This window comes from Malus domestica, chromosome 10 (genome assembly GCF_042453785.1).
Source record: "Malus domestica chromosome 10, GDT2T_hap1".
Lineage (NCBI taxonomy): Eukaryota > Viridiplantae > Streptophyta > Magnoliopsida > Rosales > Rosaceae > Malus > Malus domestica.
The window spans coordinates 20086085-20105337 of record NC_091670.1 but is presented as its reverse complement, the minus strand read 5'-3'; the positions used below and the strand labels follow the sequence as shown (position 1 = coordinate 20105337).

At 37.4% G+C, this 19253-nt stretch overlaps 4 protein-coding genes across 4 annotated transcripts; all 4 read left to right on the top strand.

The window, feature by feature from the left end:
• Nucleotides 1–996: 996 nt before the first annotated feature.
• Nucleotides 997–2047, top strand: LOC114827598 (uncharacterized). Its single transcript, XM_029109690.1, has one exon. The coding sequence runs from the start codon at nt 1308–1310 to the stop codon at nt 1788–1790; it is 483 nt and encodes a 160-aa protein (XP_028965523.1). The 5' UTR covers nt 997–1307; the 3' UTR covers nt 1791–2047.
• A 2340-nt stretch (nt 2048–4387) lies between these two features.
• On the top strand, nt 4388–6288 carry LOC114827597 (serine/threonine-protein kinase ZRK1-like). Its single transcript, XM_029109686.2, has 2 exons — nt 4388–4630; nt 5098–6288. Exons 1-2 carry the CDS (start codon nt 4614–4616, stop codon nt 6137–6139), a joined length of 1059 nt encoding a protein of 352 aa, XP_028965519.1. The 5' UTR covers nt 4388–4613; the 3' UTR covers nt 6140–6288.
• Nucleotides 6289–9179: 2891 nt separating this feature from the next.
• LOC114827396 (serine/threonine-protein kinase ZRK1-like) lies at nt 9180–9727 on the top strand. Its single transcript, XM_029109182.1, has 2 exons — nt 9180–9229; nt 9328–9727. The coding sequence occupies exons 1-2, from the start codon at nt 9180–9182 to the stop codon at nt 9725–9727; spliced, it is 450 nt and encodes a 149-aa protein (XP_028965015.1).
• An 872-nt stretch (nt 9728–10599) lies between these two features.
• LOC139188595 (uncharacterized) lies at nt 10600–16804 on the top strand. Its single transcript, XM_070806208.1, has 15 exons — nt 10600–11136; nt 11249–11329; nt 11425–11711; nt 11985–12075; nt 12181–12239; nt 12345–12448; nt 13373–13561; nt 13771–13976; nt 14247–14368; nt 14582–14664; nt 14798–14862; nt 14947–15021; nt 15136–15247; nt 15456–15475; nt 16628–16804. Exons 1-15 carry the CDS (start codon nt 10600–10602, stop codon nt 16802–16804), a joined length of 2208 nt encoding a protein of 735 aa, XP_070662309.1.
• Nucleotides 16805–19253: the final 2449 nt, after the last annotated feature.

Sequence of the window (19253 nt, the reverse complement as noted above, 5' to 3'; positions counted from 1 at the left end):
AACTTGGCACATAAAAGGCACTCCCAAATGCGTAAGTATGAAACATCAAGTCGAACCTATAGTAACTAACTGCAACGCCAAAGACAAGTTGAGTGGCGATGGGCCTCAAGCGAACCAACATAATTGCATACAAAATTGCAGTCTTATACAAAAACCAACATGACAGGTTTACGGTCACTTCTGCGAGGCTGGGTGAATATGGGGAATTTGATGTTCAATTTCTAACCCAAAAGACATGCAATACTTATCGAAAAATCGTTGATATAAACTCTCTGACATTATCAAGACTTCCAAACTTTAAGGGATGATCAGGGTGGTAAGCCCATAAGGTGAAATCGGCCTGGAGGATGACAACTATGTGTGAGGATAAACATGTGACATGTTATTAGTGTGTCAATACATCAACCAAAATCATAAGTATTTACATGGTAAACAAGCAGGCTTACCAAAGTGTGCTTGTAGGCACTAAATCCTTACAACATGTAAGGTGATGCGTCGTGTATATGGGCCATCGTATCTCGACCTAAGTGTCCCACAATGTCATGAAAAAGTAAGTAAACTACTTGAATCACCTAGTTTTTGGTCAACCATAATACATAGTGCGCCCCGTAGAGAGTGCTTTGATTCCTAAATACGCTTTAATCCTTATTCATAGGAGGTGATGCATATATCCTTAAGGCTCAATGGCATTCTTCTAAAATGGGGAGAATATAAGGTTTCTTTAATGGTATTTCATTACCATTCATACAATGAGGAGTGATGCCAAAACCCTTAATCAGGTTGGATATACTTGAATTTGTTCTTGGAGGGGTGATCTAGGTATGAAGTTAGTGTACATAATAGCACATTCATCTAGACAACTAACGGTACATTTACGCCTAATCATGTATTTAATTGAATTCGGACAATGTATACAAGAAATATGACTCAACTAACTCATATCGAGCACAATATTCATAACGTTATCCAAAACTAAAACAAACATCAAACTTGAATTCAAGAACATATGAAATTATTCACAAAGTAAACCAAAACTAAGTAAGGGGTTCGGCCAACATTATAGAATATTAAATAATTTCGTAACATTATAGAACTTACTTGTAACTTGTAAGAATTACTTATTACGATGTGAAAGTCCGGATGGTAGTTGAGAATTATGAGATGACACATGTTAGTTTACAAATATCCCTTGGCGCCAATGCACACATCTTCCCCGCCAAAAAAACCCTAAACCCACCATAAAAATCCTTTGTACTCCACAACAGAAAATCAGCAACAAACCTGACCAGAAAATCCCAATACCATCGATGGCCGCAGAGAAACAGTACTGGCTTCTCAAGACAGAGCCGGGAGAGTGGTCGTGGGAGGACCAAGCGGCCAACGGAGGCGTAACCAAGTGGGACGGCGTCAAGAACAAGCAAGCACAGAAGTACCTCAAGTCCATGAAGCTCAGTGACCTCTGCTTCTTCTACCACTCCGGTGCCAAGGCCCGCCGCGTGGTTGGTGTAGTGAGCGTCGTGCGAGAATGGTATTCGGAAGGCGGGGATGATGGGGTGGTTGATGTGAAGGCGGTTGGGGAGATGAGGAGGCCGGTGGACTTGAAGGAGATGAAAGGGGATCAGGGGCTCAAGGGGTTTGCTCTGTTTCGGCAGCCGAGGCTTTCGGTGGTGCCGGTTTCGGAGGATGTTTGGATGAAGATTTGTGATTTGGGAAGTGGTTATGAAGGTGATGGAAATGCTTTTGAGGATGATGGTAGTGGTGGTGAATCTGGTGGAGAAGGAGATGATTGATTTTATGGGTTTTTGTCTTTTGCATGGTAGGTGTTTGTGATAATGTCACAATGGCAAAAGTTCCTTGTATTTTGGGTAGTGCCAAAGGAAAATGGTAGTTTTTTGTGAATGGTTTGATCATGGAAAGGGAGAAAAGGTATTTTGGCATGTAATTAGTAGGTTCTTCTAGTGAACTTGTAGCTACCTAATTTGCTTTGTTTAGATCTTTTGCATGCTCAACAAAATTCAAGGCAATTGTATTTTGATTTTGCTCTTTATGTGTGAGGAGATTTCTTCATACTGCATTTTCTTTTGCTAGTCAAAGGAGAGGCAGGGCCCGTCTGAGAATTTGGGGCCCTAGGCATGCCTTCAAAGTTGGGCCCTAGTGTTCTTTAACCTCTGATTATTTTTACATTGATATTTATATAAGAGAATTTGCTAAATACATGAAAAAATTTATTTCTACATCAATTATCATTAAAAATTAATATAAAAAGAAGAATAATACACAAACATTTAAATGTTACACGTCTCTTGTTTTTGGACACAAATGTACTACTTAAGTTTATATAATGTAATTTTTCAACCAATTGATAAATGGGGTGTGCTATCCACACACCTCATTTTACTTCTCACACACCCCTTGATAATTTATGTCTGTTGATCTTCTTCAATTCATCCGATCCGACGACTGAAAATTAAAAAGGTGTGTGAGAAGTAAAATGGGGTGTGTGGATATCACACCCCTTGATAAATAACCAACTCATTCAATCTTTCGTGTGACATAGTGATCGCAGATAAGATTTCATCAATTTTAATCTTGAAAAACTTCTTTCTACAAAGGCAATTGTAATTGATATGGTTAACAAAACTGTGGAAAAGGAAGGGAAAATTCAACATGAAAACCTAATTTGAGAATTAAAAATCACAAAAAATTGATTGTCAAGTTAACATCCACATTGATTTATGCAGTTAATAAAACATAATCATAGTAGAGAGAGAGCCTCCATAGACGCTGCGTATAAGTTCATGTTGCTTCTCCACAGGTTAACCTCGATTGAAGCTAGGAGCTATTGCATGCTTCTAATTGGCGCTCAAGAGGCGGACTCTAAAAACATGGAGGAATCAATACAAACTGCAGTGTGCCGATATAGACACCATGCTGAAATCTGAATTACCCAAGAAGAACCCCAATATTATTTCCCATGAGAGAAGAGGCTGAAGAGCGATGGTTTTGTAAAAGAGTAATGTTAGGAAAACTAAATTTGGAAACTAAATTTTGGAAACTAAAGGATATGTAAGTTAATGATTGATTTATTACTTAAGTGTTGATGGACATGCTCATTTATATTAGTGACATATCATTTAATTTGTAATTTTAATCTATAAATTTAGTCTTCCTAACATTACTTTTTGTGAAATGAAAGAGCAGCTGAAATCGTAATTTTTGTGAAGATCGAGAAAAAGAGCAACAGTTTTGTGAAAATAAAGAAAGAAAGTGGGTGGGGTTGTATCGAGAGAAAAAGGATTGGCATTTTTATTTTTAAATTTTATTTAAATTTGATAAAGTAAAACTATAGTTACGTGTGTGGGTGAGGGAAAAGAAAAAAATAGTAAAATTTTTTTTGTCGAAAGTTATATTATTGCTTGTGATTTTATTTTTTGATATTTTTATTAAATTTAAAGTGTAAAATATTGGAGTAAGTACCTAAAATTCATTAACCTTTTAGTGTTATTTTAAATTGGTCTCAATCTTTTGAAACTTTCCAAACAAGTACGTAATCTATTGAAAATGTCACATTTATTAAGCCGCAGTTAATTATTCGATTAAATGTACATGTGGCAACTTGATCGAATAATGGCCGCCACCTACAAGATTTAATATGGTTCTATTTCCAATACTTGAAACCTGTTTTAAGCCATGAGTTAGCAAGTGCATCTGCCACCAAATTTACCTCTTTGATAACATGTTGAGGTTCTATGTGATGTGTGGTTGATAATGTGAAGTGGTTACCTTTCTTCCAGCCGCCATAGCATATATATATTTTTCTCATGTTTGGAGTTGGCTTGAGTTGTAGGGTGGAGTTGATTGTTGTGTGTTGGGTTTAGAGGTTATGGCCTAATGGGGGCTAATGACCGTTAGTTAGTGGAGGCCAAGCTTCTATGATCTTCTATTGATTTGGAGACAAAGTAAACCTTTATTATGTTAATATAAATTTAATTGGGGCTTAACGATATGACATTCTCAATAGGTTGGGTACTTGTTTAGAACAATTTGAAATGACACTAAAAAACTTGGGAGTTTTTTAGGTGCTTTTTTTTTAGTACATCCATAGTTTTACACTAAGGGGAAATGGAGTTTAGCAAAGTCACACAATGGACAACCTAGTTTGGTATTGAATTCACCATCCCCAAGATTCAAACCTAAGACTTCTTATTTTCAAGTGAAAAGAAATATTACCAGATCGTAGTACTGAACGGCTGAAGTTTTAAGTACTTAATCCTACAAAATTTATATATATTTAAAATGGAGGCCCTCCGGAATGGGGCCAGCCCTGGAAAAGGTAAGAAGAAAAAAATGAACGTATGAAAAGGAAGATAACTTTTCCTTGAGCCACAACTTTGGTTGAAAGCTATTCCAAGTCAACATACGAGGGCGCATGTTACACCTTCCAACACACACCAACAAATTTCAAACTTTTATTCCTTCTCAAATGCAGGCTTTCTGTAAGAGAATGAAAATTACAGAACAAACTGCTGTTTGAACATTAGATCTGCTGTGGGCTTCGGCGGATAAATCAACACAGGGACTCGGTGCTAGCCAGAAAAGAAAAAGATAAAACAATGTCATCCAAAGTCTTGTAAGTTCTTGTTTTAATCACGCATCATATATGCCTTTGTTTGATTTAGACCTGATTTTGAGATATTCATATAACTATTTTCGCACTTGTTTTCGAAACCATTATGTTAAATTTTGATCATCAATCTCAATGATTTCAGCAGAGGCTGAATCTGAATTTTCGTGAGGCTGAACCCCAAAGTTCATTTGTAAGGACAGAAATCCTTTAAAGGAGGCCAGATTCTTGCCTTAGTAATTTTGTACCACAATAGGAGAAAGAAATCCAACCGTTAAATTTTTCAGTTTCGAACACATAAGAATGCTTATATGTAATCTGTTAAACTTTCATGGGCAAAAAATGAAAGGAAAATGCACTATTCAAGTTATATGGAAGGTCTTCTGTCATATCTTGGTGTGTGCTTTTTTATTCGACGTTTGCGGGTGTGTGTGTGTGTTAATCAGGTTCTTCCCATTGCTTACATGATTCAGAAACAGAAAGGAGGAAAGACAGAGATCATTCTTGGATAATGGAAGCATCTTATTGGAGGATCTCATTGCTTCTTGTGATGGAAAATCGAATCCTATTTGTTGTTATTCTGCTGATGAGCTCACGAGGGCAACCAACAACTTTGATCCTTCTTGCATTATGCAAGATTGTTCACCCACTGAAAATAGTCAATTCCCCAGTTCTATACATGTTTATGGTGGTTACAAAATGTTCAGGGGTTTTCTACATGATCGATCAATCATTGTTAAGAAGTTCATGGGGACGGGGGATGAAGCTAAGTCCATGGCCATTCGAGACATTATTATATCAATGCAGATGAGCAACCATAAAAATGTTTTGAAACTCTTGGGCTGCTGCTTGGAGAGTTCTGTACCAGCTCTTGTTCATGAGTATGCGATGGAAGGAGTTCTCAACGATCACGGAGGTCTAGGGGGTAATGAAAATTACTCCTCATTACCATGGAAAACTAGACTGCGTATTGCAAAGCAGCTTGCTAATGCACTTACATATCTCCATACTGCCTTTCCCAGGCCAATCATTCATCGGGATTTAAAACCCAGCTGTATTTTCTTGGGCCATGATTATGTTCCCAAACTCACCAACTTCTCACTCTCCATTTCCATTCCTCCTATGCAGTCTCATGTTGAAGATGATCTGAAAGGGACATTTGGGTACCTTGATCCTTCTTACATGAAGTCTGGTTACATTACAGAAAAAAGTGATGTTTATAGCTTTGGTGTGCATTTACTTGTATTCTTAACGGGACAAAAAGTCGTAGATAAATATGACGCAATAGAATACCAATCAATTATTGCATATGTGAAACAACATGTTAGTGAAATCGGGCAGATTCAGACAATTGTGGACCCTAAAATCAATGAGGATGTAGGGGGAGATGAGAAAGTGCAGCAGCAGTTGCAAGATTTCCTACAACTGGCATTGTCATGCACTCAAGACGAAATTGAAAGAAGGCCATATATGACAGATGTGGCTAGAGAACTTGTTCGAATTGACAAGATATGACTAGTGGTTGGAAGATGAGCAGTGTCTTAAATGTTGAACTCTCTAACCTTTGTATGGTGTTGGTTGTTAATGCGTTGCTATTATTTTCATTTTTCTGTTAATTTGCAACAAATATGATAGCTCAGATTAGATATCTTTGGATTTCTTTATTTGTAAGGAGTTTTTGATGTTGCCTTTTCTTTCTCTATCCAAACATTGATTGCAACCTAATTAATGAGAAAGAAAGAAAAAAAAGAAGAAGAGAACAACGTGTTAAAAATCAAATACATTAATCAGGAATATCCTGTGGAAATTACATTTCCAAACATTATACAGTACTCTTAGCACTGGCATTCTTGAAGATCGATCTTTTGCATGGTCTGACATGTGATTTTGAAACATGGTGCAGAACTAGGTCATTCCTTATCTGTTTGTTTAGTAGAGAGATAGTGAACCTGTAGCTACCTAGTTTGCATTAGTGTGTATATCTTTGTGCTCAACGATTTCAAGGCAAGTTCGATTTCCATGTTGCTCACTACTCTTTAGAATATCTTGATGTTGCATTTTCCTTTTCGACAATGACAAATTAAGATCAATCCTTATTACCATGGAAAACTAAATTGTGTATTGCTAAGCGACTTGTGAATGCATTTTCATATCTCCAATTCCACCCTTCATAAGCACATCATGCAGAGAGATCTAACACCTAGTTGTATTTTCTTGGACCATGACTTTGTTCCTAAAACAGAGCAACTTCTCTTTCTCTATAACAGTTCCTCCTATGCAATTGCAAAGTCAATGCTATAGCGCTCTCTCGTTCTTTATATTTAAGGCTGTTATTGAAACTTTGTAAGTGTTTGCGATCTTGTAATTCATTTGAGAATTCAATGAAACTCCCAATCACATCTGCTTCTTCAATGAAAAGTACGTTGTGGGGTTTTGCTGATATGTAGCAGAAGATTTGTGAATAGGGAGGTGGGTTAGAATATGTTAATTTTTCATGACTTTCTACTTTCTTTATAGTTGACAGGTTATTTGTCTTTTGCTTTGTCTCTAATAATGAAAAAAATAAAAAAAAAGTAGTTTCATGTAAATTTCTTTGGCCGCTATCACCACTGCATGTTATTCATAGCAGGCTGATCATTCGATGCGACCATTGTGGAGAAAATGAAACTTGGGGGAGTAGCTACAAGTTCTGCTCTGGTTGCAGATACCATCTGCAGCGGACACGGAGAAATTGATCGATTACTGTTTACTTGGTGTGATCTAATTCCAATCCTAAAAGGCTTTTGGTGCTAAACAAGAATCAGTTGAGATAAAACAATGCCATCAAAACTGTTGCAATTGTAAGTTATAGTTTTCACGCTCGTAAGTTTAATTTTAAACCTGAAATTGTATATTAATTCGTTAACTATTTTTGTACTAGGGTCTCGAAGCTTCCATGCTTGAGAAAGGCGGAAAGAGATATTGAGTTGTCAAACCACAAGAACCTAAAAAAAGTTATTAGAGGATCTCTTTGCTTCTAGTGATGGAGAATCTCATCCTATTCATTGTTACTCTGCTGATAACCTCATCAAGGCAACCAACAACATCCATTCTTCTCACCTTCTAAACCCTAAACCCTTGTACAAAAGGATTCATGTGGAGCAAAAAATTATGGAGGTGACATGTGGACTTTTGGGTTAAAAGAATAAAATAATCCTCGAGGCATACCAGGATTTCCACGTGCATGCAACGGACAATAACGGTTCAATCAAGGAAGAGTCAAATGTGATCAATATGGTATTTATTCAAATCTCTCTCACCACTCCTCATCAATTTCTTATTGATTTTATTCAAAAGGTAACTCCCAAAACTTCCTATTTAATTTAGGAATAATTGCATGTTAATTGCAAGATATTATTTCACATAATATCTTGCAATTATTCTCCAATTACCATCTATGGCCAGTCAGTCCTCACCCTAAGGGCCAACCACCCTCCTATAAATACACCACTTATCCCACTAAAATGCTAAGTCATTTGCCATCCACAAACTCCTATTACATTCTTTTTAAAATTCTAACTTTGGCATCGGAGATTCTTCGGCCAACCCCCCTCCCCCCTCCCTCATTCATCGTGGGCGTGTGAGACTTTTGGCCTTAATCTTAGATGTTATTATTTTACATGTGCTTTTCAAAACAATATATAACAAATGGAAAGAACTTTTAAGAACATAAGAAGAAATAGATACCGAAAAAGAAGCAGAAGCTTTTAGAAATAACACTTTACATCTCTTGAACCCTAAAAAATTATATAAAATGGGACAACGGTTTAGTTCATTATCAAGAACAGATAATAAGAGTAGTAGACAAAAAGGATGTCAGTAGAATTAATTTAGTAACCAAAGAATCTTAGGACAAAATGGATAGAAAATATAATTTTATATCTTGGAACAATAGTAGTAGGATTCAAAAGTTTAACCAGACTGCAATCTGGGGTGAAGGTTTTAATAAGTATTTTAGATGCAAGATACAGACAACTAGACGCAGCCACAATCGAGATGATGAAATTGCTATGTCAGAAAATGCTAGAGTAATCTATTGTCAACCAGAATTTATGCTCCCATTCAAAGACTTTTACAAATATATTCAAATTTCGGTCAAATCTATAAGATACGATATGATAGAAACTAAGGACAACTTACTACCATGCGTAGGCTTTACAGGAAAATTACAAGTTAGCAATACTAAAACTAGACTAGATTTGAATAAGAATCTAGATATATTTCAAAGTAAAGGTATTTCAGTACTCAAAGCCAAGAAGGCCAATATGTTAAAACTAGAAGAAATAGAATGAAATGTATCGATTATTTTAGGAGAAACCAATATAAGAGACCCTACAGAATTTCATTTATATAAGCAATATCATGGAAATCAATTAGTAAGATTCAGCACGTATAGGCCAATCAGACAAATTAATAATGAAGAAGAGTCAGATCAAGCGTAGAAGTGTGAGTTCTATAACTTTTATCCGCAGAATTTTTCTTAGTTATAGAATGGACACATGTCTAGTTACCCACGATGGTACCACCCAAATTGGCCAATCATTCATCAGGATTTAAAAGCCAGCTGTATTTTCTTTGGCCATTATTATGTTCCCAAACTCTGTAACTTCTCACACTCCATAACAATTCCTCCTATGAAATCACACGTTGATGATAAGGTGAAGGACATTTGGGTACCTTGATCCTTCCTTCATGAAGTCTGGTTACATTACAGAAAAAAGTGATGTCTACAGCTTTGGTGTGCATTTACTTGCATTCTTGACTGGACAAAAAGCTGTAGATAAATATGACGCAGGAGAATACCAATCGATTATTGTATATGTGAAAGTACATGCTAGAGATATCGGACAGATTCAGACAATTGTGGACCCTAAAATATTTGGGGAGATAACGGGAGATGGACAAGTACAACAGCACTTGCACGATTTTCTAGCATTAGAATTGCTATGCACCCAAGATAAAAGTGAACGAATGCCAGATACTCTAGCATTAGAATTGCTATGCACCCAAGATAAAAGTGAACGAATGCCAGATACGATAGACGTGGCTAAAGAACTCCTCTAAATCGAGAAGTCTATTAACCAAAGATATATGTGCATGGGTATTTTAGTCATATTGTGTATAAGTTAGCTAGGCGGTTAAGGTGTTTAGCTTTCTTAGTTATTAAGTGTTGACAGCTGTAAGTTTGTTTTTATCTTTTATAAATAGGTATATACATCACTGTAAAGGTGTGCAAGTACTCATTCAGTTAATACAACAACTTCTTTTTCAAGATATAATTTTCTCTCTACTTTGAGTTTCGTTGTTCTTCGTTCTCATATTTTCTTGCTTTGTATTGGAGACTTTATGGTTTCATCTGCCATGGCTATGATGGTATCCAGAGCTAAGGTTCAGTAAACTGGTGAAGAGGATCCTGGTTTGCTCATCAGGCTTAAGGTTTTTCTGCGGCATCTCTGAGCTGTTTGTGCACTGAATCTTGATCTGCTTGGATTGGGATCTTCGATCTTTGTTGCAATATCAGGTTTTTCTGCTTTGATCTTCAAAATTGAGTCGTTCCTTAGTATAATTGTGGAATTGTGAAGAATTATGGATGTGTGGCTTGATGTGATGATTTCTAAGGCATGAAGCCTATAATTGTTTGATTTTATCAATTTGCAAAGTATTGATTGTCTCTTGAGCACGAAGCTCCTTGATTACTGGTGATTGATTTGAGCATGAAGGTTCTTATTGTTTCTTGATTGGTGGCGGCTTTTCTGATTTGTGTGAGCACGAAGATTTGTGTCTCTTATTCGGTTTAGTTTGGAAGGAATAAGTGGATATTGCTTGTGAGTACGAAGCTCTTCACTAAGTTGCAATTTTCTTGTAGTTGTTTTTTTTTTCCCTGATTGAAATATAATCTTCAGTTGAAATTACTGTGTTCTTGAAATTTTGGAGTTATGGCGATGAATATGATAAAGGTTGAAACTATACTTGGAATGTTAACAATTAGACTTCAGGAGGATAATTTTGTGAAGTGGTCATTTCAGTTTAGATCTGTTCTTGAAGGAAATGATATGTTTGATCATTTTGATGGTACCTCTGTCTGTCCACCAAAGTTTGTCTTTGCTAAAGACAATGGTATAACTACTGAAGTTACAGTAGCTTATAAAGAATGGATTAAAAGAGATCGGGCTCTTGTGAGTCTATTGCTTGCTACTTTGGGAGATGAAGCAATTGAATATGTTGTAGGCTGTAAAACTGCACATGAAGCTTGGATGAATCTGCAAGATAGGTATGCTACTATTTCGAGAGCAAGAGTGAATCATCTCAAGACTGAGTTACTAACAATTAAGAAAGGTTCTGATAGTGTTGAGAAATACATGTTGCGAATCAAGGTTCTTAAGGATCTTGCAGCAGGAGAAGTTGTATCTGACAATGATCTTATTGTTGCTACTTTGGTTGGATTGCCAGCAAAATTTAACATGATCCGTACTGTAATTTTGGCTCGTGAAACTCCTATTTCTTTTAAAGAGTTTTGAGCTCAATTATTGGCAGCAGAGAGGACCGCTAAAGATTAATAATCTACAATGAATTTTTCTATGTCAGCTATGTATTGCCAAGGTGAATCTTCAAATGCTAATTCATCACAGAGTCAAAGATCGTCTCAACAATTTTCTGGTGGTTATGGTTTTGTTAGTGGTGCTAATGCTAATTCTCCGAATAATACTCAAAGGCTAACTGGAGGAATTGTGTCTTAGGCTTATTTGCCTCATTTTCATCAGCAAAATAATGCAAATTCTAAGAATAATAGGAGCTATCAGAATTATGGAGGTAACAATGGAAGGTTTAACAACAGGCCAAGGTATAATGGGAACAATAATGGCAGGTTCTCAGGGAATTCAAATTTCTTTGCTAGAAGCACAAGTAATAATGGAAACTTTAATTTTGGATTTAAAGGTGGTTCAACTTGGCAGAATTGGAATGGCAATACTGGTTCCAGAACAACATTGATTCTTGAATGTCAGATTTGTAATAAACGAGGCCATACTGCTCCTAATTGTTACTCACGGTATGATGCGAGTTCCTGTTCAGCTCCTCCAGTTATGTAATGTCAAATTTGTGGAAAGAAAGGCCATACTGCTCTCAACTGCTATCACAAGTTCAATTATGCATATCAAGGTGCTCATCCATCTCCTTCTTTGACTGCACTTATTGCACAAGCTCAGCAGAATTTCGTTTCTTCATCATAGCGAAATTGGGTGTTAGATACAAGAGCCACCCACCGTATGACTGCTGACCTTGATAATTTGACACTTGTGACACCTTTTGAGGGTAATGACAGGATTACAGTAGGCAATGGAGAGGGACTTCCTGTTGCTAACACTGGTTTGGGTTCTCTTTTAACCTCTTCAAAACCTTTAACTCTTCAAATGGTTTTACATGTTCCACAGTTAGCAACTAGTTTATTATCAGTTTATAGACTATGCAAGGATAATCATTGTTATGTTATACTTGATGAATTTGGTTTTTGGGTGCAGGATAAGGCAACCAAGAAAATCCAAATGAGAGGAAGGAGTAGGAGTAGTAGTAGTGACTTGTATTACATTCCTCAGCAGCATTTATACAAATATTCTCAGCTAATGAATAATACACCTTAAGCTTTGCTGGGGCAACTTGTTAAGACATCTATCTGGCATCATAGACTTGGGCATCCCACCAATGAGGTTCAACTCAAAATGCTTAAGGACTCTCATATTTCTGTTTCTCTAGATAAAAGTCCACAGTTGTGTTCAGCTTGTATTAGGGGTAATATGTCTAGACAACCATTTCCTTCTAAGTGTAATAAGTCAAGCATTCCTTTTGAAAAAATGCATACTGATGTATGGGGACCTTCACCTACTGTTTCTTTGGAAGGTTACCGATATTATGTAATTTTTGTTGATGAATGCACAATGTTTACTTGGATCTTCCCACTTGTTAATAAGTCTGATGTGTACACTGTATTGGTGAAATTTCAAGCCTTTGTTCTTAATCATTTCAAAACAAATATTAAGACTTTACAATCTGACGGGGGAGGAGAGTACATGAGTAAAGTGTTTAAGACTTTCTTGGATATCAATGGTATTTTACATCTTGTTTCTTGTCCATATACCCCTCAGCAGAATGGTCTTGTAGAGAGGAAAAATAGACATATTGTTGAAACTACTGTGACATTACTCATTGCTACTTATTTACCTCAACAGTTCTGGTTTCATGCGTGTAGTCGTGCAGTATTCTTGATAAATAGAATGCCAAGTCAGAATTTAGAAATGATACCACCCTATATGAAGTTGTTTGGACAATCACCTTCTTTAGGGTCATTAAAGGTCTTTGGTTCTGCAGTTTTTCCTTATTTGAGACCTTATAATGTAAATAAGCTACAAGCACGAAGTGTTGAGTGTGTATTTTTGGGATATTCAGTAGGTTACAAAGGAGTATTGTGTTTTAATATACCTACAAAAAGGCTATTGTTGTCTAGGCATGTCATTCCTGATGAAAGTGTATTTCCTTTTAAGACATCACAGTCCGTAAATGTTACTTCATCTGTGCCTACTTCATCTACACAAAGAAAGTTACCTAGAGTAATTTCTGTTGTGTTGTCAAATGGATCTAATCAACATGGGGTGGATAATGTGGTCAATGATCAAGATATGGATCTGCACTCTGTTTCTTCTTAATCTTCTGGTACAGTATCAGGTTCAGGATTGTTACCATTACAAGCTACTACTCTACATCAAACTTCTTCTTCTCCAAGGTTGCCTGTCTATAACCCTTCCCAAATTCAGGTAACTTCCAACTCTGAAGACCTATCTCCAAATGTTTGTTCTACATATGATAATATGGTTGTTACATCATCTATTTCTCTTGATGATGTGGCTGGTACATCTTCTGTTTCTCTTCATGATGTCAATGATCTTGTGATTCATAATGATGTAATTAATGTGCCTTCTAAGCTTAGTATGGTTACAAGATTAAAAAGTGGAGTTCTACAAAGGAAGGATTATTCTGGTTATTGTGCTTCTATATCCATGACTCTTCTTTATCATCTGATGATGATATTGTATTTAGTGGTTTTACTGCTATACTAGATATTCATGAGTCTTCAGAACCAACTCATTACAAGCAAGTTGTTACTTCTGAGAATTGGAGGAATGCAATGAAGGAAGAATTTGAAGCTTTGCAAAAACAAGGTACTTGGGAATTAGTACCAGTTCCACAAAATAGAAATGTCATAGGCAGCAAGTGGGTATATAAGATTAAGAAGGATCAAGATGGAAAGGTGTCCAGATATAAGGCAAGGCATATAGCTTAGGGTTTTAGCCAAGAACATGGTCTAGACTATGAAGAAACGTTTAGTCCAGTGGTCAAACACACAACAGTAAGGCTAATCTTGTCACTTGCAGCAATGAACAAATGGGATTTAAGGCAATTAGATGTGAAGAACGCCTTTCTTCATAGAGAATTACAATAAGAGGTGTTTATGAAACAACCTCAAGGTTTCCAAGATTCTCTATATCCTACTCATGTCTGCAAATTACTTAAGTCTCTATATGGACTAAAACAGGCTCCCAGAGCTTGGAATGCCAAGTTTACAAGTTATCTACCTACTTTGGGATTTCAATCTTCTCATTCTGATCCTAGTTTGTTTGTGAAGATCAATGGTTTTGATGTAGTGATCTTGCTACTGTATGTTGATGATATTATCATCACGGGGTCTTCTTCCAAGCTAATATAGCAAGTAATTGATGATTTAGCCAGTGTACTTGATATGAAAGATATGGGGAAGTTAACCTATTTTTTGGGTTTGCAAATAACCTACAGAGACAATGGAGACATCTTCATTAATCAGTCTAAATATGTTACTGATCTTCTAAATAAGGCTGGAATGATGCATTGCAGACCCTGTTCAACGCCGAGCAAGCGCCACACTCAATTATTGAAGGATGAAGGGAAACCAATGGCTAACAGTTTACAGAAGTTTGGTTGGTGTATTACAATATCTAACCTTCACTAGGCCTGATATTGCTTATGCAGTCAATTATGCATGCCGGTTTATGACAACTCCAACTGAAGAACATTTTTGTTTGATTAAAAGAATTCTTCGATATCTTAAAGGTACGTTGCAGTGTGGATTGACAAATTCTGCTCAGGGACAAATGAAATTACTTGGTTATAGTGATGTAGACTAGGTTGCTGATATAAACACCAGAAGGTCTACCACAGGATACATTGTATTTATCGGTTCAAACCCTATATCATGGCAGTCCAAGAAACAAGGAAGTGTGTCTCGCAGCTCTACTGAGGCAGAGTATAAAGCATTAGCTAATGCTGTTGCAGATGTAGCTTGGATTAGATTATTTCTCAAAGACTTTCATGTTTTTCTTCCATCTGCACCGTTGTTACATTGTGATAATCTTTCAACGTTAGCCTTATGTTTAGTTTTTCATACTCAGATTAAACACTTGGATACTGATTTTCATTTTGTTCGTGAAAAAGTTCAAAATGGAGATCTAGCGGTTCAATATATTCCTACCGAAGCTCAGGTTGCAGATGTCTTGACCAAAGGTTTACACAGTCCTTTGTTTGTTCATTATTGTACCAATCTCAGACTGGGTTATCCCATTTGAGATTGAGGGGGAGTATTAACCAAAGATATATGTGCATGGTTATTTTAGTCATATTGTGTATAAGTTAGCTAGGCGGTTAAGGTGTTTAGCTTTCTTAGTTATTAAGTTTTGACAGCTGTAAGTTTGTTTTTATCTTTTATAAATAGGTATATACATCACTGTAAAGGTTTGCAAGTACTCATTCAGTTAATACAACAACTTCTTTTTCAAGGTATAATTTTCTCTGTACTCTGAGTTTCGTTGTTCTTCGTTCTCATATTTTCTTTCTTTTCAATGGAGATTTTATGGTTTCATCTGCCATGGCTATGAAAGTCTAACTAGTAAAGTCTGGATAGTGGTAAGGCAATGTAGTAGTTTACGTGATTGTCATTGTTGGATCCTAAAAAGGGGTGAAAAGGTAGTTTGGCATTGAATGGTAGGTTTTTAACAAACGGAACTCATTTCGGCACACTCATTTTCTCCTTCTACATACCTTTATGTATTTATTTATTTTCCTTAATTCCCCTTTGATTTATTTAGCCCAAAGGCTAAAAATAACCAACGGTGTGAAGGAGGAGAATATGGTATGCGAAACTCACTTTCTAGTTCCTTCTAATTAAAGGTGTGATTATACATTCTAATTTTCTAATTCCTTTTTTTTTTCTTTCCTTATAAGTGATTGATTGTCTTTTTCTTTCCTAGCTGAAAAAGAAAAGAAAAAGTCTCTGTCTTTGCGTTCGACCATTATTTAAGGTCTTGAACTTAATCAAAATTTTCATATGTTGAACAAGAATACTTTTATTAGTATTTAGTAACACATAACTGGAAAAAGAAAAATCTCTCATCCATTTTTGTTGTTTAGCTAATTTTGCGAGTAAACGTTCTATCCATAAGCTTTTCATGGCACCAGGGAATTAGGAGAGAGATTTTTACATCTCAAAATTTATTTTTCATTTTTGGCCAATAAGAAAGATGTATAGTTTCACTAATTATTTGTGTGTTACATACGCATATATATTTTTACCAGGTTCTCAAAGCTGCCATTTTTTAGAAAGAAGGAACAGAGTCATCATACTAGAAGAATCTAAGCAAATTATTAGAAGATCTCATTGCTTCTTCTGATGGAACATCTCATCCGATTCAATGTTACTCTGCTGTTGACATCGTGAGGGCAACCACCAGCTTCCATCCTACTCGCATTGTACGAGAGGAATCACACTACAAAATGTTGAGGGGATTTCTAGATGGCCGATCAATTATCATCGCAAAGTACATCATCGGCATCCATAAGGATATACCTAAGTCTCGGGCTATTCGTGACATTGTCATTTCAATACAGATGAGCAACTATGAGAATATTTTGAAACTCTTGGGCTGCTGCTTCGAGGTCCCTGCACCAGTTATGGTGCATGCATATGCAGCAAAAAGAGTTCTTAATGGTGATGGAAGTTTAAGAGGGGATAGTGAAGATCATCTTAATAATCCAGCGGAAGGTTCAAGAAGAAGGAAGCTGTAGAAATATATATTCAGAGAAAGAGCACAGTAAACATGAAGCAGTAATATTGGTAGAAATCATACTTTTCCATTACTCATAATCAGATATAAATATACAAGTTTACAAAAGTCCTAAAGGGATTGTGTAGCTCCCAATACAAATCCTTACGAGATGACAAATCTCTAAGATAAAGGAATAATATACAGAAGATAATTATGGAGACTATGACGACGTGAAAGACTCTTTACTAACACCCCCCCCCCCCCCCGGGAAACTGGGCATCGCAGGATGAACAAGTTTGGACCGAAGCAAGGTGTGGTGCGCTTTGAGCAATCCTTTCGTCAACAAGTCTGCAGGCTAATTAATGGACGGTAGAAATCGAACCTGGTGGCTAACCAGAGCCGCATTTTCACGGACAAAATGATAATCAAGTTCAATATGGCGGGTGCGGGCATGAAAAATGGGGTTGGCAGCCATATATGTTGCACTGAGATTGTCATAGTGAAGATAGACAGGGAATGAAGTGTTGACACTAAGCTCATGGAACAAGTAGGTGAGCCAGGTTGTATTTAGATTCGGCACTTGAACGAGAGATAGTAGGCTGCCTCTTGGAGCACCAAGACACTGAGTTAGCCCCGTGGTAAATCAAATAACCAGTGATGGAGCGGTGTGTGTCAAGACACCCAACCCAATCCGCGTCGGAATATGCAGAGATACGAGAGGAAGCAGGCTAGGGGCGAAGAAGTAGACCTTGATCAATGGTGCCTTTAACATAGTGTAATATGCGTTTGACGGCCAACATGTGTGTGGAAAGGGGGTTGCTCATGTACTGAGCAACGGTGTTAACAGAAAACGATATATTAGGGCGGGTTAATGTTAAGTATTGCAGGCAACCCACTAATATGCGATATTTAGTTGGAGAAGACAAAGGCACTCCATCATGGGCGGACAATGACAGTTTGGCAGCAACAGGGGTTGAACACGGTTTGCACTCCAACATGTTGGCCCTTGTTATTAAGTCAGAAGCATATTTGACTTGGAAAGATGCATACCGTGTGGACTGGTGTGTACTTGAAGACCCAAGAAATAATTAAGGGGTCCGAGATCCTTCAGTTCAAACGCATGACACATACTGTGACAAAGTGTTGCAAGAGGGAAGGATTGTTGCCAGTTAAGATGATATCGTCAACATATAAGAGTAATCACATACGATGAGGGCCGTGATTATAAATGAAGAGTGAGTTATCAGCTTTACTCTGGAGGAATCTATAGCGAAATAGATAGGAGCTAAAATGGTGAAACCAGGCCCCTGCTTAAGACCATAGAGTGTTTTGGTGAGACGACAAACATGATAAGGACGTTGAGGATCAATAAAACCAAGGGGTTACGATGTGTAGACTTCCTCCTTCAAATAGCCATGCAGAAAAGCATTTTTCACTTCGAGCTGACAAACAGACCAATGATTGGAAATAGCAAGGTTGAGAATTGTTCGTATAGTTGCAGGTTTGACCATAGGGCTGAAAGTTTCATCGTAGTCAATTCCTGGTTGTTGGTGAAAACCCTTTGCCCTAAACGTGCTTTGTATCTGTCGATGCTACCATCAGTGTGCCGTTTTATGCGATAAACCCACTTGCAACCGACTTTGTTTTGGGTGGGTAATGGTGGAACAAGAACCCAAGTATTATTTTTAAGAAGTGCATTAATTTCCTCGGTCATGGCAGCCCGCCATTCAGGTTTGCGAGCAGCCTGTGTAAAGCATGTGGGTTCATCAGTGGTAAGCGAAACTGAAAGAGCATGAGGGAGAGGATACCAAATAGAGCCATCAGTCTTTAGTCCGGGTGACCATATGATGAGATGGAAGCACAGGTGGTGGCAATCGGGATTGGGTAGTTAGGGGCTGCGGTGGAGAAGCAGTAAGAGTATGTGGGGCATTGACATGTGGCGTCGAAGGGCCATCATTGGAGGAGGGGCCCACGGGACCAAGAGAGGAAGGGATAAGCAATGAGTAAGAAGATTGTGGGATGACAGTAGGATGAATTTCCAGCTCCACGTATGTGGTTGGTGGGTGGCCGAGAGAGGTTGCAAAGGGAAAAACAGCCTCGTTGAACACTACATGGCGGGAGATATAAATACATCCAGTAGTCATATCAAGGCACCTGTAACCTTTATGAGAGGCATTGTAACCCACAAAAACACGTTAAAGAGAACGTGGCATTAGTTTATCATGAATATAATCCCGAAGGTATGGAAAACACATACATCCAAAGGTACGTAGGTGGTAGTAAGTGGGTGACCGACCAAAGAGAAGTGTGTAGGGAGTGGACCAGTTAAGGGTAGAGGTGGGGAGAAGATTTATGAGATGGACAGAAGTGAGCGTAGCTTCCACCCACAAGGTGAGTAGGGCATGAGCTGTAGTAAGCAGTGTGCGAGTCATATCAGCGATATGACGGTGCTTACGCTCAGCAAGGCC